The sequence below is a fragment of the Zootermopsis nevadensis genome, unplaced genomic scaffold (genome assembly GCF_977971745.1).
Source record: "Zootermopsis nevadensis isolate Lab colony 2312 unplaced genomic scaffold, Znev_1.0 Znev_ptg000016l, whole genome shotgun sequence".
Taxonomy (NCBI): Eukaryota; Metazoa; Arthropoda; class Insecta; order Blattodea; family Termopsidae; genus Zootermopsis; species Zootermopsis nevadensis.
Genome location: NW_028259148.1, coordinates 8,221,956 through 8,245,584, shown reverse-complemented (window position 1 = coordinate 8,245,584; position 23,629 = coordinate 8,221,956). Strand labels below are relative to the sequence as shown.

The 23,629-nt window shown below is 40.0% G+C and overlaps 1 protein-coding gene across 1 annotated transcript in view; it reads left to right on the top strand.

Moving 5' to 3' along the window:
• LOC110826911 (transcription factor mnt) overlaps nt 1-23,629 on the top strand; it is a 94,207-nt gene that overhangs the window by 50,630 nt on the left and 19,948 nt on the right. The window contains exon 4 of the mRNA XM_022058029.2: nt 13,434-13,548. Coding sequence (XP_021913721.1) covers nt 13,434-13,548 — 115 coding nt within the window. The remainder of the gene's footprint in view (nt 1-13,433; nt 13,549-23,629) is intronic.

The window sequence follows — 23,629 nt, the reverse complement described above, 5'->3', positions numbered from 1 at the left end:
CAGGTTGTAATTCAAAAGGGGGCACGGCCCACCTTCCCCAGTCATGGAGACCGTCAACCCAAATTAATTCCCCCCCCCCCCCAAGTCGCGAAGGTCATCAGCCATTCTGGGTTCAAGTCTGAGACGTCCATTTAATCAAAGTTCTGATTCATAAAGGGAAAATTGCCTGATGGGATCATCATCCTACCAGTAGCAATAGCCCCTAGTCTGAACATGTCAAGGCCTTCCGTCGCGACAATTCTGTGTTCCAATTTAAAGTTAAGAGCACCATTTACCAATTTCAGCTATGCGTTTCTTACGCAGGACTGGTTTAACCTAGCAAAGGATTATGTATTACTCTTGCGTAAGATTCCGTCTTTACCTTTGTGGTTCATCGCTTCCTTGGTATAAACTCTTTCTTGTTGTGAATTCTTTCTTACCACATTTGGTGCCGTGGCTAAAATGACAAGCGTGTAACTGGTCACTTGCATCCACCTAGTGCAGCGGTTATGCGTGCCTGGGGTTATACCTCTATTCTCCCATGCGTTTTAATGTCGTGCTGAAAAAGAGAAACAACTTGATTTGGTTGACAGTTGCGAATAATGAATGCAGTTGAGTTGACCAGCGAACCAACCATTCAGAAGTGGAATGCGTTGAGCAGAGTCCTTGAGAAGCCGACAGTCGTTCAGCTACACAAAAACAAAAGAAAACAAAAAAACACCCGTCTTATATGGAACCATGAAGTTTATTACCTCGTTCACAGAAGCTCCCAGTGTCTGAGACCCCTTGGTAACATACTGTTTTGTTTACGGAGAGGATTTGTAGCCCCAGCCATCCACAAAGCTGGAGGACCATTTCTTGTCAGCTGTTCGCAGCTGACCGTATTTGGAGGTCGCCTTATCCACCCGAAACTTGATGACGTAACATTCCATGTTCTTTTCAATCGTATTTCGTTCTTATATGTGTAGTAAGATTTGAGGTTTTCACAGCGGTGAGTCTGAAGATTTCTGTCTTCTGGGTTGTTGCGCGTGTAGGCAGGCAGCATGACCTCTGAAACGTTGGTGGACATTACCAGACTACACTGCGCAACAACCCAGAAGACAGCCATCATCTTATATCTGTCTATCTTGTCACATATTAAAGATTTAAGTTCCATGGGGAACAGACTAAGCGTTAAAAATAATTAATTGAATGTAGTAAGAAAAAAATTGTATAATTTCTTTCTGTGAACAAACTGTTGTAAACTGTTGGATATTCTTCCATATATGAAAAAGAAACTTACTACAAAAGTGGACTTCCCAGCGTCTGTCACATGGGGCGGGCTCTTCAGTCTGCATTCTGTACCGAAATATTTTTTTGAGTTTTGTAGGACAAAGTTCATGTTTGTTTTAAATGCAAGCGTGGCATTTTACGTATAAGAAGGCACTTCCTTTCCACGCGCGGTCGCTGAGAGGAGTGGCCTTTTTATTGTCTGTCACAGTTTCATTCTGTTCAGACCTTTTCATGGATTTTTGTCACTGGAGTCTGGTGTGCATCGTAATAACACCATCAAACCCATAAAACTCATTGATACGAAACATGCGCTCCTCGGCTGATCTTTAAGGGGTGTTAGTAACTAACATTACTAAGTCCATGTAGCAGAATCCTTCTTGACAATTTGATCTACGCCGAATATTTATTACACCGTTCACGTGGGTCTGCCACCGGTCCCTATCCTGGGCCAGATGAGTCCAATCCAACCCTGTTTTCTTATGAACCATTTTAATATTATCCTTGTATCTGCCCTTGCCTATATTATGTTTCTAAGTAAATAAGACATTTGTGTCTCCGGTAATTACATTGGCCTATAGGTCTACTTTTCAAGTAATTCACTACCTTTATATAATAGATCTTTCATTTGGAAGTTAATAATTACTTTTCGGGTCAAAATATTCTCCAACTTTTTTAGAACCGAATGTTTTATTACGTGTTCTGAACAGCCCACTACTAGTCACTGTCTTGAGACTGATGACACACACAACTTCTTACCCGGTTTTTCGTAGATCCGATTTGTAGGTCTTTAAGAAGAAATCCTATGTACATCGCTCACTTTTCCATGCGTTTTGGAAAAGAATTACGGATCAGTGTTTAACTTCCTCACATTTCTGAAGGATATGATATGTTTTATGATTTTATCCTTCATTGTTGCGACAAGATATGAAAATATATTTAGTTTTTTTTCTCTGTATTTACGTTTAGACCCGGCGTATATTTTTAATGTTATGTGATTAGAGTGTTTCTCTTTCGAACTGCGGCCGACAGCGAGCTCACTGTCCGTCCTGCAGAAGGTACATGAGCGAGTATGGAACAGCGGTGGAATGATATTGACAGGTTAAAACCGAAGGACTCGGAGAATCGTCCTCTTGCCACTTCGTCCACCACAAATCGCACATTGACTTCCCGGGAAGCAAACACGGACCTCCGTGGTGACTAACCACCTGAGTTATGTTATGGTCATGACCATTTACCTTATTAGAGCGTAATCGAATTTATTCCTTGTTGTGGTATTTACATTTTCGCACAGTAAATTAACGCCATCAACATAGACCAGAAACGGTGGTGTCCAATTCCCATCTGGAATCTGAAATAATTTCTAACGTCGGGAATCGAACCTTGGTTTTCCAGCCTGTAGCCTGGTCAGTAAACAGTGATCCACCCAAGATCGGTGCGTGTTAAGAAAATGGAAGTCTCCACGCGTAACACCTCATGTCTTAGAATTAGGGAAGAATACTGGTCTGAGATTAGAGGTTATCACAGCGATTAAATTGTCTGTTGTGTGGTCTTCTAGGTTGTGACAACCCGTAGACTTGTAGGTTGTTACCGACATTACTGTGGAACGTGTGAAAACAAGTCCTCTGGAAAATATACGGACATACAGGGTATGAAGTGGGCATTTTGTTTAATGGTTTATGCAGGTGACTTTGTAGGCTTATTGTTTTAAAGTCATGAAGTGAAGGCGGCTACTGTGGTCTGGGCATGTAGCTCGGATGCTGAAGACACGTACTTAACAGAGTGTTGGTGGGGAAAATCGTAGAACTGTCTTACTTCCTTCCACTTCGTTCAAGTACCTTCCTTATTCACTGATCGTCTTATCATTCGGCACTTAAAATGTGAGTAGTTGTTAAAAGCGTCGTTAAGTATAGCAAGAATAAATAAATAAACTAATCGCATTCAGGCAAACATTTGAGGGAATAGTGTTTATTTTTGTATAATATCTAATATTGTTGATATAATGTGGTTTTTTGATTTTGATTGTGGTTTGGGGTCCGGTCATTAACGACTCAGACCACAAGATTTCCGCCAGAAAAATAGTTGTGGTAGGATTTGATGTTCTCATGGCTATGAGTTCGTGGATGGTTGTCTTTTATCTCTCTGATGATGGAGGTGATAAGGACCTCTGAAACGCCTGTAAATTTCTACCAGACTATACGGCGCTACAACCCAAAAGACAGCCATCTTCAAATAGTTGTTTACTCTGTAGTAAATCAGTCAAAATGTATTTTGGTCTTTGTAAAGTCTGACATTTTGAAGGTTTATGTAAGCCATCGGTTGGCTCTACTTTTTGTTTATAGATAAGACTTGGCCACTCAAGAAGTTCGTATGTGTTTTAAACATGTGTTCCGTCAAGAACACATGCACAGCGCAGTGTGGGTTTGTCCTCTTTCCGCAAGAGGGCTGATGACAAATTTTTCCGTTTTAACTCTCACTTCACCATCAAAATTGTGGAAACATGTGAACGCTGCTTATCACATTTGATGCCCATATCATCAGCGACCACCTCACATTTATAATCACTAATACCAACGGCATTACACAGGCCAAGATAGATTTGTGAGTAGGTAGTTGGGTCGATTGGTTAGATTAGACGTAAATTATTGGCGCTAGGAGGGGTTTGTTTGGTTTAGGAGCCTTCCGGTTTGCAGTTTGCTTGCCAGTAAAGGCGGAAGGGAGTTCGAGATGGGACGGAATGGAAGTGAAGTAAATAGTGTTTCTTCCTTTGGTAGGCGAAGCGAGAAGTTGATAGCATTGTACATATTTGCCAAGTTCGTTGCTCGCAGATTAATTGCGGATCCGGTGTCGTTAATGTGTACTTACTGCAGAAATCAAACACGGTGTTCTGCGAAAGCCACTGTGATATATTTTAGACCATTACGAGGGAAATCACGTCTTGCTGTAGAGTAACTCAGGGTCGGTTGGACGCTTTCAGATTTGAAAACGAACAAGAAGAGATTGTTCTTTTTTTAAAGTCTACGGATGTCCAATACACACCAAAACTTAATAAACCTTGACACAGGTATATAAATTGTATTTTAGCTCTTGAATTTACTAAATTATTAAAGTTGGGATCAAGTGTCTAACAGATCCTACAGCATGGACTGTTGGAAACAATGAATAGACGAAGTTTCTGTAAAAGATTAAATTAAAGTGTAGCTAATTGTTTTTTCAACATTGTCGTGTTTCGCTGTAGTTGCACTGTTTGACGATTTGCATCAGGACTTGTCATCTTGTAACATGCTTTTTACATAAGTCATGTCTCTCGATACTATTAGGCCTGAAGCAGTGAATACGTGAATTTGATTCCGATAAAGGCACATCACCTTTCTATCTGCCGTACCTTTCTCGACATTGAAAGTAACTTGAATCTTGTTACTTTCCACGAGACGCCTTTCTCGGTTACTTTAAAATGAGGCCAAAGCAAATAACTTAGTAATTTGAGGTCTTATTTTGAAATGTTGAAGCTGAAAAATCTTATACGTCACTGTAACTGTCATTGGCATTGAATTCGGCTACTTTCTATGAAAAATATGTTGTCGAATAGGTAACTTTTAAATTGGTGTAGATTTTATTCTATCAGAAATATGTACCGTAAGTCCGGGTATTTGGTGGTAAAAGCGAAAAATTGTCACAAATATTTTGTTTCCTATCTCAAATATTGAATTGTTTATCTACGACGAGCTGTTGCGACACTACACTTTCGCATTATCAGTTTTAAAAGTTACGGACATGTAACACCTTCAGAAGGTAGTGTGATAGGGAATGTGCGTTTCCCGAGTCGCGGAAACGGTAGTGAAGGAGGCGTACGAAACCAGGAAAATGGGAACGGCTAGCGAACTGTGATGCCAACGTTTCGTGTCTCGGTCGTAACATTTCGTCATTCATAAAAAAATTCCAAGACTTTAGATTTGAAACACGTGATTTGCAAGTTTTCTGACCTTTTTCTACGTGTTTTGCCAACACGCGGATTGGAGACTTCCTGCTTTTTTTCTGCAATGCCATCAGCCTGCTCTCACAGACTACATCCCTTTAATAAATACATCTTCAAATTATAGATTCTAGCATCTGAAACGTTTGAGCCCTTAGACGAAAAATAAAATGATGGGAAAACAACGAGGCAGAGGGACGGACAGACAGACAGTGTTTTTTTGCAACTTTATTGCAGACGTGCTTAAAATACCAGTAACAAGTCTTTATTATGTTTAAATTAATACTTATATTTTTACAGATCTGATATAAAGCATTTTAATACTCTGTGATCATATTTTGAATCGTTAAAAATTGTGTCTACGACTGGAATTCGATGTTGTTCACAGAGCGTTGTTAAATATGAAATATGTTGATTGTTCTGAATGTGTCTACCGTACTGAGACGAGATGGGAACGTCATGTGGAACGTATAGGAGGGATGAGTGGTTGTCGGTGACATCGAACAAGTTCCTTAGACCATCTTGATGTCACTGGGTGTCCCAGATAGTTAACTAATCCGTGAGAAGTAGTCACCTGAGAAATTCGGAAACTCCTCACCTTACACTTAACTAAATGTTTCTATACTAGAATATCAGCCGTGGAATTAAGAGATTATTGAATATCAAGCGAGAGATGACAATGTTTTCGGTGGTCATAACATTTTATAGTGTCCTCAGTCTCGGATTACCCAGTGCCATATTTTTTATTTGCAGAGCGCAGAAGCTAGAATAGGCTTAAATATCTAAATCGTTAATTGGATATGACGTTGATGAGAATCATTTAACGACCCTGTCAACAGATCAGGCAACGTGGTGTCGAATAATAGGATGGCTAGTCAGTAATGACTTGGAAAGGATATTGATTGTTACTAACATAAGTGAACTGAGGAAAATAACTCTGACCTAACATCTATTTAGTTCTTACAGTTTTTCGTAAAAAAAAAGTATAAAGGCTGAATTAAACAGTAATGGATTGCCATTTTATATAACGTTTTAGGCCTATGTAACTTATCAATTGTGGATATTAAGGAGCGGTTATCATGGTAGGTAGTAATTTTTGTAACTCTCTCATTAAAATTCAAAACCCGTGGTTTCCGAGGACTTCCGTGTGGAAATTGAAGGTTATGTATTTCAGAGTGCATTTACATGGATTTTTTATCTGGCGTTCTTGCGTATTTTCGAGAGTTGGCAACACTGACAGTGACACGCAAGCATGAAGGCTCACTGTGGGGCGTGCCAAGTGCTTTCGAGGGCGACCGGACCGCTTATTGTTTGCATAACGTTACTTAGCATGCTTCAACAGATGTGGTTACACTCGATAGTTTGTGCTAAACGCTGCGATAATTCAGTGCGTAGCACCCCGAAAGATGGCAGCACCAGTCATAGTATGCGTGCTGCGTGTTGAGAGGCTGCTAATTTTGTGTCCGCTTTTGAGTTCATTGACCATTGAAATGCAATAAGTGCATCTGAAAAAGTTCTTCGTGTTCCTTTATGTATTACTATGCTGTTTGACCACGTGTGTGCTCGCTACTGTGTGTCTCCCCCTTTCAGCCTTTGAACCAGCTGGCCGATTTTTATGAAAGTTCGTACTAACACCATCTATGCTGCTAGAGACCGCCCCCCCCCCCAACTTCGCACTTCTTTGTCATTGTTATTAACATGATGGACGCCCTAACTTTTGATATTGGAGCGACACTAGCGACATTTAATACAGGACTCTGGAGTGATGTATGGTAATCATCGGGAAAAAAGGCTCTTGAAACTGTTTTAAAGCGAAATTTCTGTAAAATACAGATCATGGCGGCCATGCGAAAATTGTTTATATAAAGTTTTAACAGCAAATTGTCTTTGGATTAAATTTTTGCTTCAATAATTAACCAGTTTTGACGTTGGTGTATATCATACACAGTACTCATACATATCCATTAAATAATATTATAAATTAATAGTTACAAAGTAGAAGTTGATGTTTTCACGGCGGTGAATCCTAAGATGGCTGTTTTATGAGTTGTAGCGCCGTGTAATGTGGTAGAAGTTTACTAACGTTTCAGAGGTCCGTGATGCTTCCGTCATCAGGGCGATGAGTACAAACGTGGAAACGGTGCGATATGTTGATGTGTTCGACAAATTAAGTTCATACCAAAACGTTAACAATAATAATAACCCTAACAACCAGTAAATCTTAGTTATGATGTAACACAATCCGACTCCATTATAATTCTTCGTATGGCGTTTTGCACCAATATAGGACGCTGATCCATGAGCTAAACTGATTTTTATCGCTAGATTATAAAGTTACGTTACTTAAATATGGATTTAATACCGCGACGAAGTCTTGGCAGTTCGAAAGCAGTTCAATCCCAGCCTCCGCGTTTTACGTTCATACGAAAACTTTCGGGGGGAACGAATTTCTCCATCCTTCATACATTCCAGTCACCAGCTATGTGGACTTTTAAAATGATGTATTTTCAGTCTTTTAGTACGGAATAATTTACAGCACAGGATTTTTGTAAAACTGCACGCACGTAGGGTATAAGAATTGGAGTTACATTAAAGCAGCTCATTATCATGACCAGTGGCAGGGTTTGATATTAGCTGTTCGACTTTCGTGTTCTACTGTCAGAAAGTTGATTAGTTACGTGGTGTCGTTTCTTTGTCGTTTATTATCTTGGCAACAAAGTGCTATTTGTGGAATAAATGACACTGTTTTTCAATACCTCGTCGTATTTGGAATTAATTCTTACTTTCAGGATGTATTTTATTTTAGGTACGGTCCTAAATTTTAATATTAGACGAAATTCTTAGTTTAAAGGGTTAAGGCATGAAAACCTCCACTCATTTTAACCTCGACAATCGATAGCTTCACTTTCCGGTTGTTTACCTCCTGAGAAAGAGCCCAAAATATTCATTTTTGTTATAGAAACCTGGGTTGACCACAGCCCAATAAACAGGACTAGAAGTGTTTGAAACCTTCGTGTCTCAGCATTGCATGTTTGTGGCGGCTTTACGCCTACAGCCAAATGGGTCTGCTGTACGCTCTACAAGGCTGCTGGAGAAGTTGCCGCATCTGCACGGCGGGATGGTTACGGCAACTGGTAGAAATTGTGAATCTGTGAAATGTCAGGGTCTTAAAAGCAGTATATTGGGTTAAAATGGGGCATGCCATTTTATTTCGAGCCCATTGTTAGGACATAGCTCTGATGGAATTAAAAACGAATTTGAAATCATATGTTTGGAGGAAGTGACAGCAACTCACCGTAAATAGCAGACATATTTCTTTACGATTGATCGGGTAAAGGCGAACTTTCCATTTTCAGTTCACTATTATTACAGTTCTTAGAGCCAGGTAATTCTTTGTAAATATGTCAAAGTTGACAGGAAATTGGTGTTTTGAGGGCACCTATATCAAGAGGTGGAAATAAAAATTAAAAGTAAAACAATAGTATCTTTTCGGAAGGCTGTTGCAAATAATTGGTAGTTTTATCTCCTAACACTGCGCGAAAAAACCGTAATCGTTCCATATGTCAAGTTTATATCAGTTTTCGCAACAAAGGAATATATTGATAGCAGTTTTAGTGGTTATCAGCTGAACTAGAGAGGTACAGCTGTTTAACGGCCTGTTATTTCATTTGGTCACTGGTTACAGAAATAACGAAGCTTACCGAAATTAACTGCAGGTGGTGTGCGTATTTCATTTGTTTCTCGGCAGAGATCTTGTGCAGCGTGCCAAGTTCCGAATAGAAGAGTAATGCGACACCTTTCGTGCCGTGCCCTGTTGTGCCTCAAATATTCGTTTAGTATTACCAAAACATCATTTTGCCGCCATTAAATATTTTCCTGAGAGGTGATTCTGGAACCGGTGGATGTGTCATAAATCTTAGTTCAAAGATAACCCAACAGTCCCTTAACCCCGGAGTCTTTGGCAGGCCAGCAGTAGTTTAACAGGAATCTATTATTTTGTGCGTAAACATGATGTAGGCCTAAATATAAAAGACGTACCAATGTGAGAAATGTTAAGCGCTCTTTATAATGTGCGATGCAGAGGGATTTAGTGTTACTGGTACGCTGTAAGGTTTACCTGTGATGTTGGCCAAGGTGAACTCAAGACTTGCGTTTATTTATCTCTTCCGAAAATAAAAGCAAAGCAGACTTTGGATGCCTGCTTGTTGCTTGTGTTTAACAGAAAATAGTCCGTTGTTTTCTCTCCTTATTCACGTTTCGTCTTACCACCCTGTCTTCCATTGTCTTCCATATTGGCTTATTTATCTCCGTCTGTATCGTTTTTCGTACGTGTGTTACGAGGACAGTGTGACTTGATGTGGAAAGAATTTTGCTCCCAGCATACTGATATAAGAGCAGTAAATACCCAAGGAGGAAACGAAAGTTTGACACACTCCGCCTTCAGGTAGAATGAAGCATGATATTAGTTTAACTTGAGAACCCTCTCCCGTCGCATGCATTACCTAATATGTAACATAATTTTATATGGCATTATAGTCTGAAATGGAGTCTTATGTCATTTAAAAACGTTATATCAACCTAGGATGTTATATATTTTAGGGCGATGGTATGTGATATTGCCTTCTAGCATTGAGTCTGAGTTTAGTTAACGACGCTAATTCATATTTTAAGTGAATTAATTCGGATCGAACGCGGGGTCGTTTGAATATTAAGATACTGCGATAATCTCCAGACCATTATGGCGCCGACTCCGTATTTGGAGCAGACCCGTCAACGTTAACATTAAAACCAAGATATGAAATGTGTATTCTTGGAGTAGACGAACATTCCGAACGTTGGGATAAAATTAATTGTTTTATCATTTACAGAAATGCGTTTAAATGTTAAATATGGGTTTCTCAACCCTCGGTTCGCATGCGAATAGCCTTTTTTTTCACCCTGCCCGTTTACATCGCTTGTAATATTGTGTCATCCTGAAAAAGTTACCTCATATGAGAGAACATATTTCGTTGATGTCATCAGTACTTGGCAGCATGCCCCACGTTCGTTGTGGGCAGCTGTTCAACTTCATAAGACTGTCAAATCAAGAACTAGGCCGCGTCTTACTGATGAACACTTGAAAGGATATCTGCGGGTTGCAGCAACAGAAATTAATTAGTAGAAATTGTTAATTATGTAACGGCTTATTTTTAAAGACGGTTATTGAGTATCTGATATTTGAACCTGTTTGCGATATTAGGCCTAATTTAGTAGTATTTTTTAATAAATTGTCGTCTTTTATACTAAACGGCCCGCCAGTCGATAGTAAAGGGCGAAAGTTGTCCCAGATCTCCAGGAGGTTGAGAACCTCTGCGTTAAATAATAATTCTTGCCGTATATGGTAGGGATGTTCTGTTTATCCTGTATTTTTCTTTGTTCTTTTCCATCTTCTTTCTAGCCCTCATTTAATTAATTCTATCTTTTTTAAGCATTCATTCTTCCACCTTTTCTGTCGTAATTTATTCAGTTATTCTTTATTCATTTAATTCTTGTCATCTTCTTACTGTCTTTATTCTGTCTTACTATTTCTCCTTCCTTTATCCTGTATTTCATCTTTCTCTCTTCCTGTTTTTTTCACATTTTTCTCATTCTTTTAGCTTTCATTTATTAATTTCTTTAAATTTCCTTCGTTATTTCTTCGCTCCCTCTTCATTCTCTTATTTTATTTTTAGTTCTTTCATTCATGCTTCATTTTATCCTGAAGCGAACACCGCAGCGCACCGAATGTCGCGGCTGAGTGGTTAGTACTCCGTCGACTCTATGTCCCACGTTCAGATCTCGGTAGGGAGACCAGTTGTAGTGACTGATGTTTTTGTGGTTTTCTTTAGCCGCCACCAAACTAGTGCAGGGATAGTGTCTGGAACTAGGTTACAACAGTTTCCTTACATATTACAGTAGCAATACGCATATTAGGTTCCGAACACGGTTGTCGAACGGTCGTTACTACTACTTCGTATCAGGGAGTTTCCGGGTTAGAATTTCGTTTCGTAGACCGGCTCACCTTACTGGTGCTTCTTCGTCCCTCAACTGTTGAGATAGGAAGTTACGTTACCCTAATCTAAGATAGTGAAAACGCTGTTAAATAAACCACGACCGTTTCCTTCCAAATTCTCTCTGAATTCATAAATTACCATCTACCACACCTGTGATATAACCCGTGCAGTTGAACAAGCGTCGCTAAATAACCCAAAAATGAACTTTGCTCTCAAAACAGTATCAGGTGAATGTGAGACTTGTAAGTTCTTGCGGCGGTGAGAAGACTCTCTGGGTTGCGACGCCATGTAGCCTCGTAGGTAGATACCAACGTTTCCGAGAAAAAAATTGTTTCTATCTTCAGGACTGTCAATGGGAGTCTTAACCCAGAACATCATCGTCAGTATCAGGCGAAGAGTATAAGGTTTAGAGCTCTGAATGTAATTTTGACAGTTAACTTCTACTAGACCCTCGTATTCTCATCAGACATTCTAGCCCCCCCCACGTGCATAGTTTCAGGCCTATGCATAAGAAAGATCTTTTTGCTATTCTCTTCTGCTAGTATGGCCGTGGCGATTGTGAAGAATATTCTCATCCCGAGGGCAAGACATCCATTTTCATATGGGCCTGATACTTATTATTACACCAAATCACAAAGTGAGTGACGTGGCCGAAGGTGGTGGCTCGCAGAGAAAGAAAGAGATAGATATACAAATGGCGACGTTTCCCTCTCCAATAATTCTTTGAGCACTTGCATTCCCTGTACAACACAGTCCAGCAGGCAGTTTCATGAACTGGCATGTTGACATCTGTTTCACGTTTGAAGTAAGTGAATGCTTTATACACCAGCTCTTTGGCCTGCCTGTGTAGAAAGTGGCGCCACCGACATTTATACCTCGTATCTGATGCTGAAAATCAACAATTTCCTTCGCTCAAACGTGTGACATTCACCCGATATGCCACAAACACAACATTACCGCGTAACATCAACAGCATTACTGCACGAGTGGGCGTACAGCAAGTGACTAAAACTGATTGGCTCGCGAGGGCACGTGACAGTGGACGATCAGAAACATCTACAACTCAGCCGCCATTTTTTTTGTTTAAAAATATGGTAAGTTAGAACCTGGTGACCTCGCGAAATATTTCGGTATGTTGTTTTTCTTGTCTGGTGCAGAGTCCTTTATAAGCTGTGGTTGCTCAGATAGTCCAGCAATTTCTCGTCAAAGAATCGGCCTATTATGTGGCTTTTTTGTAATATTTAGTAACTTCATGGTTGTTTGTTGGTGAAAAGACAGCCTTTCCCCCGCCAAGTCCTTTAGCTGGTGTGATGGTGAATTATCATTCTTCATTATATTTTTATGTGGTTACGTTTTAACACACCTGCGAGAGGTACAATTACCCAAAACTTCTTAACTGGTTGATTAAATCCATGTAGCGAATTTCTAATTATAATTTAATAGCCGCTTAGCTCATGAAGAAATTCGTTGCTTTCATGGAACCCAAATGTTCATTACCGTGTTTACGTTCTCAGGGCGATGAACATGTGATCATGGTGTCGATCTGGGCTGAAACACCGTGTGGTCTTGTAGGTAGATACCTACGTTTCGGAGGTGTAAACTGTTTTCGTTCTTCAGGACGACGTGCAGATTTTGTGTTACTCCGAAACGTTGGTAGGCTTGTCTATCCGCAGGTCACGCAGCGTTAGAGCCCAGAGGACGAAGTGTAAAAAAAAGAATACAGGAAGATGGTTTTTTTCTGGGCTGTAGCGCTGTGTTGTCTGGTAGAAGTTTGCCAACGTTTCAGAGCGCCCTGATAATGAAAGCACCGAGTACCTTAGAAGACAGCCGTCTTCGGACTCACAGCCCTGAGAACCTAAAATCCTACCGAGATACAGTTTTATTTTTGACATCCAGCTCTGATCTAGTGCGAATAAGGAAGGTGACAAAATGGGGTGATGGAGAAGTTTATTTGACCATAAGTGTTTGAAGTCGAATATTCTGTTGATAATAACTCCTTCACAATATTTAATTAAATGTAAAGTACATAAGAGACACTTCGGGAAAAAGGAGGGAAATGTAAATGTACTTGATAGCTTGTATTATAAAACTGTTAAACGCAAAGTGTACGTATTCCCGGTTAACGGGTTACTGTTCGATGTTTGTTTCTCCAATTGAATTATGGGAATGATGTGTTTCAGGCGAGCTCATCTACGGAACTGTTTGGAGAAGTTGAAGGAGATGGTACCGCTGGGACCAGAAGCTTCGAGACACACTACCCTGGGCCTCCTCACGAAAGCGAAGCGGTTTATCAAGGTATTTGCTGGCCCTCTGATCTCTGATCGCTTACGTCATTGCCGTATTGATGGGCCATAACCAGCCGACGCGAATTCCCACCAAGATCATTGAAATATGATAGAAACTATTTGACCCCAGCTCTGTATAAGTGGTCGTGATAGTTCGTCTGCACTCACGCACGCTGAGTATAGCAGCTAATTTATTTATCGGGTGATAGCAGTTGACATTTGTCTATATATTTATTTCTTATTCAGAATGGTATAAAACAAGGAGATGCTTTATTGCCATTTTAAACTTTGCTCCAATACAAAGACCCAAGGTAGTGAGTTGTGTTGCTAGGCTCCAAATGTAAAATTTTGTTTAGTGGTTTCGGAGATGTTGCATTCAGACAGTCGATTGTGGCCTCGACGTAACGGATTTGTTCTATGAATTTCTTGCAAAGAATTCGCCATGAGGTCTGAGTCTTATGGAATTTTTTCTATTGATCTGAACGGAATAAATATTGTAAAAGCGTCTAATATGTGTATGGTCTTTGCTCGAAGTACATAGAATGGACTCTTATTTTTATACTTGTCTCTTGCTCTCCTGCCACCATTTTATATAAACTGCGAGCCCTTAAAGAATCGAGAAGATTTGGTTCTGAAGTTTGTACTTACTGTTGATCGTGATAATGAATGGATGACGTGAACCAGGGGATTTATTTCCAGAGATTTCGAATTTAAGGCATGTGACAGATAAAAGTGCAAACAGTTGAAGGCTGGAGAGAATATACGCAAATAAAGAAAATTAAGAAATTAAGTCTACTTATTGGAGTTTTGAACTTTTTGCGACGGTGGAAATTTGGATTGGTCTTCTACCATGAAGATGGAAGTGATACTTTTTCTTTCGAAATATTTATTACTGCGTACAAGACTATGACGTTACAACCCCGAGGACAGGAAATATACATTTTCACCGCTGTGAGGATGTCAAATCATATTTCTCTGAGATGATGTCGGGCGAAATTAATTTTGGTTCCAGTAAGTTTTGGTCAGATAGAGGTCAAACAAAACTTGTAAACTTTTAGAAGAGAAACAACCTGTACTAATCATTAGTACGTGACGTAATTAGGTCGTATTAAGAAGTACAAATATTATTTAAAAACACGTATCGATGTCGTGTGTCTTTCTTTTATTTTAAGCGTTTGAAATTGTATGTTGTTATGTTACGTGTAGGGGTTTATGTAATTTCTGAACAATCTTTATTCTGAAGTACTAATGTACAGAGTGGGCGAGAAGTATATAAATAGGCATTAAATAATTGTTTTGCGTTGGAAATAGAGGTTATAACCATTTCTCAATGAGTACTTACTTCCCACCCATCCTGTAGTTATGAAGTGACATGAAAGTCGACAAGAAGACCAGTTTAAAAATATTTTTTAAAAACTTCGCATACCGTGTAGTGTATTAGAATATAAAATAAGCAAACAAAATAATAACACTGTCTTTTTTATAGTGTTAATAGTTTGTTTGTTTGCTTATTTTATATTTTAAAAATATTTGCAAAGTTCTACAAAATTACAAGAGGAATAATGTGGAACAAAGGAATACCAAAACATTGCAAAACAATTTAGAAGCAGGCTCTATTTTAAACCAGTTCTAATATTTAATGCCGACCCCTACAGAGAGAAATGAAAGCAAAATCCAAGCCATTAATGTTTTATTTACTGAATACTGAGGGGCACAGAACAGGAATTACGTCTGTTGAGAAGTCGGAGTGTGGAATATAAAGGAAACAGGCACGTGGGACGACCCCGTACAAGGTGGATCGGCCAGTGGAAGGGGTTGACAATAAATTTAAAAGGAGATTGTCGGAAGATGGAAGGCATTGGGGACTTTTCAGCCATATTTTCGCACAATGTAAGAAGTTTATCAAAAATCTATCTTTGAAGAAGTGCGCGTTATTTATATCTTTTCAGAGATCTCACGTATTGTTAAACATAAACGTCAGTTAATTGATACAACACTTGGTAGTGGTCATATCTGAGTTATAAATAGGAAGGGATATTGTGGTCGTTTGCATTGTGTTATTCCAGTATTTATATCAGTTATAGCACTTTTCTGGTTAGAGGTTAAAACTTAAACTTTCGATTACGAAGTAAGTGTTCTAGAAACTCGAGTGCCATGTTTAAAAAAATTCCTTTTCTTATCGAAACATAGTTTGTCGTGTATTTCCAGACATTCAGTTGGTTAACACCCCTTTTTAAATAAGTACTCGGTATATGAACTTTATTATATTCTGTCTGTGATAATAGGCCGAATTTACGTGTTCAATGCACTGTCTATATTAACGTTGAATCATGCATGGTTTTTATGCATTATTCCTATAACTCTGCATTTGACCTTTATATTATTTAATCACAAAACCGAAAGCATGCGTTGAAGCGTATAATGTACTGTCCGTGTGCTTGATTCCGCTCGGTTCACTGTCTCCCAGCTATTTTAAACGTAACGAGCGCCCCGTGTAGTTTCGAGCGATGATGTTTTGCTTTGTATCAGGCACGCCTTGTCAGGGGTAGATGTAGAATTTTCGTCACAAGCCCATGTATTTCTACCAGACGTCACGGATAACGAAATATACATGCCAGACTAGTTTTTCCAGGTAGCTTGAAATTCTTAGACAACAAATTTTAATTTATTTCTTTTGTTTAAACTGGGCTGTATCGGGCACGTTTTTTTAAACTCTCGCTTATCAGATTTGTTGTAAATCCATTCAGCGATTTATGAGTTACGTGTGGATATAAATGCGGACGGACATACGCCTAAGCTGATAGGAACACTTTTCTAGTTTTTGTTGTGAATGTGTATCAAACACAGAATATCAACGCTTCGTTGTATCAACTTGTTATTGTTAAGATTGGTATGAAGAAGACTTAGTAATTAGTGGATTATTTAAGTTCGTGATTTTTCCATTATCAATTTACATTATTTCTTTGTTTTGGAAATACGTCTGCTTGAATCCATCCCTAGTATAGGCGTAATACCTGTTGGCATGACAATAATTGGTGTCTGATATAAGCTGAAATTGTAATTTGGATGATTTTACTAGCGACATGCAGTCATGCAATATGATAACAGTTTTTGACTCCTGAATTATTTTTTCCTTACCAATGGTGAATAATTCCATGTCTTAGAATGTAAAACAAGTGCACAGAATTACAATACGCATTCCCGTTTGATGGAAGTACAAATTTAATTCATGCCCATGTTGGTGAAAGGCGTTTGTAACAGTGTTGCGTGTAACTTGGTATTCAAGAAGTTTTGTGTTCCACCCCAATTGTAGCCACTAATCTTAAAATAAAATTCTTATGACAGTTTATTAATATAATGACAACCAGACGAGAATGAAGTCAAATTCATGATCGCCGTGCGTATGAATTACACCTAAGACAGTGGACGACTTGGTTCTAATACAAGAACTTCGACCCTGACTTGGTAATTGACGAGTCTCTGACTAAAGGTAATTAACCACTGTCACCGATTTTAGATAGTCAAGCCGTAATGTTGAAACATATTTAAATCTCGTATGATTTGGGGCCAACATTGCATATATTGCACAAGTTGATCCAGAATGTTGAAGTTGCTAGTATTCTTCAGCATGCTTTATCTGTAAGTACTTACAGGATTTCGGAAAATTTTAGTGTTGGGGTTCGTGTGAATTTTATTTTAGCCCGCGCTGGTGCACTCTTACCCCACTTTGCATTTAGTGCAAATCAAACTTCACGATTTTTTCCCCTAACATGACTAATAGCACAACAATTTTGCTCTCAAACTGTGTAAAATGCAAATGAATTGTAAGGGGCCGTGGTTGGTTCTTTGACCAGAATGTCGTCAGGCTTTTCCGGGCCATAATATGCACATTCATTATTTTACCAGTGCAAATTTGCATTTTTGTGCCTTAAATCTGAACTAATGAAGATTATTATCTGTTGTACCGGTCGTTTAACGTAACCGCTTGATACAAGAATCGCGTGTAGCTGTACGCAGATATTGCATGGAGTATTAAGGCTAGTAATTACAGTGCTTTTCGTGTTCAGAAACTTTCTTTGCCAACCGAGAACCCGTGGAAAGATATCTGCGTAGTCATCTTAGGATTTCTTTTTAACTCGTGTGATTTCTGCCCATTCATCTGAACTGTTTGGACTATGGTAATTCCAGGGGTGCTAGATAACGCGTTTTCCTGGTTCGTGTGGTGGCGATATTAAAAGTGTACGTTTCACGCTTCTCAGATGTAAGGTCAGCTCAAGGAACTTTGAAGTACAGGGAAGTGTTGTCATATTACTTTCTAGTGGACCACAGCTGGCCCGAAAGGGATTAGGATTTAAAGAGGAAAGTAGCTTAATGAAATGTAGTTAATACCATTGAAAAATATTTACTGGGAATTGTTAACTTTCAGTAGCAGTGGGATTTATCGAGCTTTTTGTACAGGATTTTTTCTGTGACTACTTTTTTTATTACCTACCACTTTTCTTGTTTTGTTGTTCATAATGCACTGTTTGGTTGATTTTGATCGAGGCCGCTAGGTTTCATGAAAGTGTTGGCAAAATACACTGTCGGCTTGTTGGGTCTGAGACAGAATGGTGGAGAATAAAATCAACAAATATGGGGAAAAAATTAAACAAAAAAATAAGATCTGTTAAATGATCAGATTTGTTGAGGAGTCACGGAAAATATTTCTCGATGAAAAAGAAGAGAGTTGTAAAAGACTAATTTATAGGCAGTATAAAAGCGGGGAAATAATTCAGAATAATGGCGTTGAATAAGTACTGCTGAGAAGCAAGGAAATGGATTTTTAGAATGACCGGGTTTTCTCCTCGTGTTATCGGTTCGCCGTCGTCAACGCTCGGAGTCACGTTGCGGTCAGTTCATATTATGTTCGGCTCTGGTTCATTTTATAGTGGCCAAGAGGTTCAATCCAAGGAGCGCCCTTCGCGAACGAGGAGATTTAGGTCAAGGAACAACCGTGCTCTACCTCTGCTCCCTCCAGCATGGAAGCACTTCACAGACGATAGAGGTCGCGCGAGAAGTGCTGGCACTTGCGCAAAGGACTGATTTTTGTCGTATGAGATGGACCCGTCCGTAGCACGCGCTAGAGGGGTGTCAGCTTCAGTTGGTTTGTAGCTCTAGCTGTGTGTAGATCGGTGCGTCACCGCAGCTGAGGCTGTGCGACCCCCTCTACTACTGAACTCCCCTCTCTCGGCTTACACATCGCGCATTTAGGTGCCACGAGTACTCGCGCGACCTATACGTGCTTGGTTTATAGCCGGGTTTGTATGCTGCGTGTGGCCTCGCCCTACAAAGTTGACGATTCGTATCAGTTTCCGCTTCTACACCTTACAAGTGGACACGTTCAGATTTCGGAGAAACTGTTCATTATAAAACGGAGTTTGGACTTGTCTCATCAGTTCAAAATTATTGTTACACGTTTTGTTCATACGCGCGCCGGGGAAGCTCAGCCAATTTTGACCAACTGCGGACTAAAAGTGCTCACTAAAATAACCAGAGTATTCTGTTGAATAAATAATTAGTAACATTTTTTGATTTATGACGTTCAGTTACTTAGATTTTTCAGTTACTGCCAAGAGTTTACATGCGTCCAGTATATTTTCAAATGTAGTTTTGTTTAAAATATAAAGTGAGGTGTTCTAGAGATTAAAGTATGATTTTGTATTTTCTTCACACACGATTACTATTAAACTACATTACCGACCTCCTTCCGTCGGCGAAAAATACACATTCCATAGACTCCTCGTCCAATCTGTCACCCCACGTGCCAGCCGATACCTGTCAAACGATCATGAAAATGCACAGTACCCCAGACTCATTATAATATCAATAGAAATTGTCAAATCTTGGAGAATCCGAGGGTTATCACTGGCCTGCTAAGATATATGTGGAAGAAACGGTGCCTAAGGACTGGACAAACCATCCAGTCGTACCAATATTTAAGAAGGAAAACATTGGACATCTCAATGGACAGCTGTAGAAAGATTACATTACTTTGCCACTGAAAAAAGTCGTAAATCTGAAACTGAGAAAACGGGTGGAAAATGAATCAGGTTCATTGAAAGCATTACACAGGACAGATGTGTCCAGAGGACAAATGGAGAAAACAAAGAACATTTGAAAAAGTGTGAAAACAGTGAGATCATAAAGCAAGAAAGGATAGCTATCTTCTGGTTTGTAGAGGTCCTTGCTTTCTTCATTTTCAGGGCGATTGCCCTGATGATGGAGGCAGCAAGGTCCTCTGAAACGTCGATAAACTTATACCAGACTACACGATGCAACAACCCAGAAGAAGCCATCTTCAATCTAAAGCTAAACGCATTGGAAGGAAAGTAAGAAAAAGGGATGTGATGGCTAGGTTTAAGAATGAGCACAAAGATAATTTAAGATAATGTTTTGAACGTGAAAGTCGATGGAAAACGTCAAAGAGGTCAAGGTCGGAAGAATATGTTGGGGAAAAATGTCATACACTAGGACACCATGGAAATTAATTGACCAGGACTTCACGTTGGAAGTGTTTGATAGAGTTGTTTATTTATCATACGGCCCACTTAAAGTGGAAACGTCTTCTGAAGACGACGTTGAGGCCGCAGAAGGAAATCTCATAGGTTGTGTGAATGACGTTGGCCTCTGTGGGCATTTAATAGCATCCTCTGACCTGTGTCACCAGCCCGGCACCGTTCTCGCATGTAAAGGTTGTCGCTATCAGCATTCCTGAGAGTAGAATAGCTGGGCAGACGATAATATAGCCGAGTACGCTGGATTGGGAAGAGGCGCATGTTTCATAATCTCTAACTCTTGCTTCATGCCAGATTTTAACAAAATATTACCAAGTAATTGATTACCTTCATCAGTAATCTGCTGTGACTGGTGTACTGCGAGATATCGAGTCGATTCTCAGCTGCAGTATACTATGTTCTTTACCTCGTCAGAATTTGTAAGGAATATATCGATTGTCGTTGTTCGAGTTTTTTTGGTATCGGTGTCAGTGCTTGGGACAGACGTTCGTCGTCGTCAGTGCATGTCTCGTCATCACTAACGTGTTTGTTTATCGGTAAATAACACTATCACCGAGACCATCCAGCCCCTATGTCTTTATTTCCGTTCTTGTGACGTGTCCGACTGCAATTTTCCAGTAGTCAGAAGCTGCCTCTTTGTAATGCCGTGTCAACTAGTTGACGCACTTCACGGCATTTGAAGGTCGATCCTCTGGAAATCAATTTGCGACTCGTACCACATATTTGCAGTGTTAATCAGCTATACAAGCAGACTGTTCGGGGAAAAATGGTAGGGTATGTTGTTTCCATTTATTTGTAAACTCTACGACAATTATTGATACTTTTCGCGTGTTTTACTGATCATTCATGGGAGAAATGTGCATTTAAAAAGTGAGACTATTTCATGGCTCGCATTAGTGTTTCTCGGCCAGGAGCCGGCACGTGGTTTTGTTTTCACGGTTTTAAGCAAACGTGAATGGAAATTAGTGTCACAACGCTAAACCCTGCAGACTCGACGAAGGGACCATCGCGATGTTACCCAAGTTCGCGCAAATAAAAGTTATTCAAAGAAGTCACTTCGTTCACGAGTCTCGGCGCTCGGGCGAGCGAGAGGTCAGCTGTCTCGATTCTCATTCGGCTCAGTGTTACTGGAGGTAGTTGCCCCTCCATTTCATTCCAAACTGTCAGTTCTAGAGTAAAAGCCATTAGTTATTAACAGATGACAAGGAAGACGACTGTCTTATGGGATGTTGCGCCGAGTAGATTCGTAGATATTTACCAACGTTTCAGACTTTCTTACTACCTGTATCATCAGGGCAATGCTAGCTCGTTTTAGGCGAATAAACTCAATGTTAGCTGTTCGTATAGGAATTGTGTCAGTGCGGGAGGCTTCATGAAGTACAGGTGCACTTAGACGTGTTCTTGGTCAGGTGAACCGTCTGTTTATTTTTTAACTAGCCGGGGCTAAAGGAACTGTGGAACGTTTTAGTTCGTAATTAATTTTGCAAAAAAATTGTTTTTTAATCAATCTCCTAGCTCCTAAATGTAATAAAAAGTGACTAGGCAACGGGCTGGACAATCAGGGTTTGAATCCCGGTAGGGGAACGATATTTTTATCTTAGCTACAGCATCCGAGCCAGCAATGGGATACACCTAGCCTAGGATCTAGTCGGTACCGGGGTTAAACATGACGGAGCGTGAAGCTGATAATTGACCTCCATCTTGTGCGGAGTTCTGCAAAATGTGAGGCTTTGCTTCCGTATGTCTTCATCGCGAGGGAAAACTCGTGTGTGTGACACGAAATGATGAGGGAATAAGTGTCTATGGTCTTTTTAAACACTAACAGTGCATTAGGCTGAAGTAAAAGTAAAGTAAAGTAAAGTTTGTCCCACTATACGCCATGTAGGCGTTTGGGGTGAGTGGAGGTATAGCTCCTCTCTTCCTTGACCTCGGCACTAGATGGGAGGTGAGTGGTCAGCATCACGCCCCGGCCGGCTTTACCCCCGGGAAAGGACCCCGGTACCCACTGTAGAGGAGGCTGGGTGGGCCCCAGAGCCGGTCTGGACGCAGAGGCTAAAGGAAAAATCCTCTGCCCCCGCCGGGGATCGAACCCCGGCCGTCCAGCCCGTAGCTAGTCACTATACTGACTGAGCTATCCCGGCTCATGCATTAGGCTGAAGTGGACTGGGAAAATTATGAGAAATGTGGGATTAGTATATTCCTGCGGAATTTCAGCCTTGTGTCTTGCAAAATTGTATTGCCTCTTAACCAAGAATCCTCATATCCCCCTCCCCCACCCATTTTTAACTTGGTTTGGACACGTAATTAAATATTATGTGGCTAAAACAGTATTGTGTTAGTAAAAGTAAATAGTCTTACCAGGTGTCGCCATTGTACGGACTAGAGCTCAGCAAAATTCTACACAGTTTCTATTTTTGCTTCAAGGTTTTCGCTCATTTTTAGACTGATGTGCGTTGCTCTGAGTTACGTGGTGTAGGGACTTGTTGTTAGTGGATCTGTCAGATTAATTACAGCTGGCAGCGGGTTTGAGTGCACGCATCTACTCTCAGTACTTGCACTGGGAATGCGTGTTTATACCTTCCGGTATCTTTAACGTGATTGCAAAAGTGTCCTCCGGTTTTAAGTTCCAACTGTTTTATACCATATTTTTCTCAGCGTCTGTTTATTGCAGATGCACGTTCTTGTAAAGATGGTCGCTTTAGAGGTACAATAACGCCCATGACCAGAACTTTTTGTTTCGTTGCTTAATGTTCGTAATGTAGACATTCGGTTTATTTTTGTTGATTTTAATCAGAGTATTTTATACGATGAGCCATCTTTTCAGAAAGTCGACTAATCTCGATTTGAACTTTCTGAAAAGTAGCACCAATGTGAACCGATGTTAAATTGATATTTGAGGTTCTTACGGTCGTGAAGTTATCGATCATGAACCTGAATTTGGATACAGATAAGACGGTTAATGCTGTTTCTTGTTCTATTTTTCTAACATTTTGATTGTAGCAACACAACTTTAAATTGTATACTTACTTGGATTAACACGCAAGAATACAGTAGGCGTTGATTTCCGATGTATGATTAAAAGATTCTGCAAGTCTTTCAAAACGCATTTGACCTTAGGGAGTGAACCATTAGAATAGAAGTTCGATACTGTTTGTCATTGTAAACAGAAATATAGCGTTCATGCACTGTAGTCGGGGCGAATCTGCTTTTCGCCTACGTCAGAAGATTGCGGGTAGAAGGTAAACAAACGCATTGGTGTATAAACCAAAGAACCAGCGAACTACTGGGTACTATCGTTGGGAAAGAATGTTAACTGTGCTGCTTCTAACTGATTTCGAGCGTAAATATTCGCCCCGACTACAGTACTGCCCGTTCAACATCTCCTTGGCGGTGGCGATGCATTTAAAAATTCCAGTCGGGTGACGTTGGCTGACTAAGTTGTGGGTGGGAGATACAATGTCATCAGTAAAATACTTCATGTGTAATTGCGCAGGCTGTCGCATTGGCGTCAGTCGACGGTTCTGTTATCAGACAGTA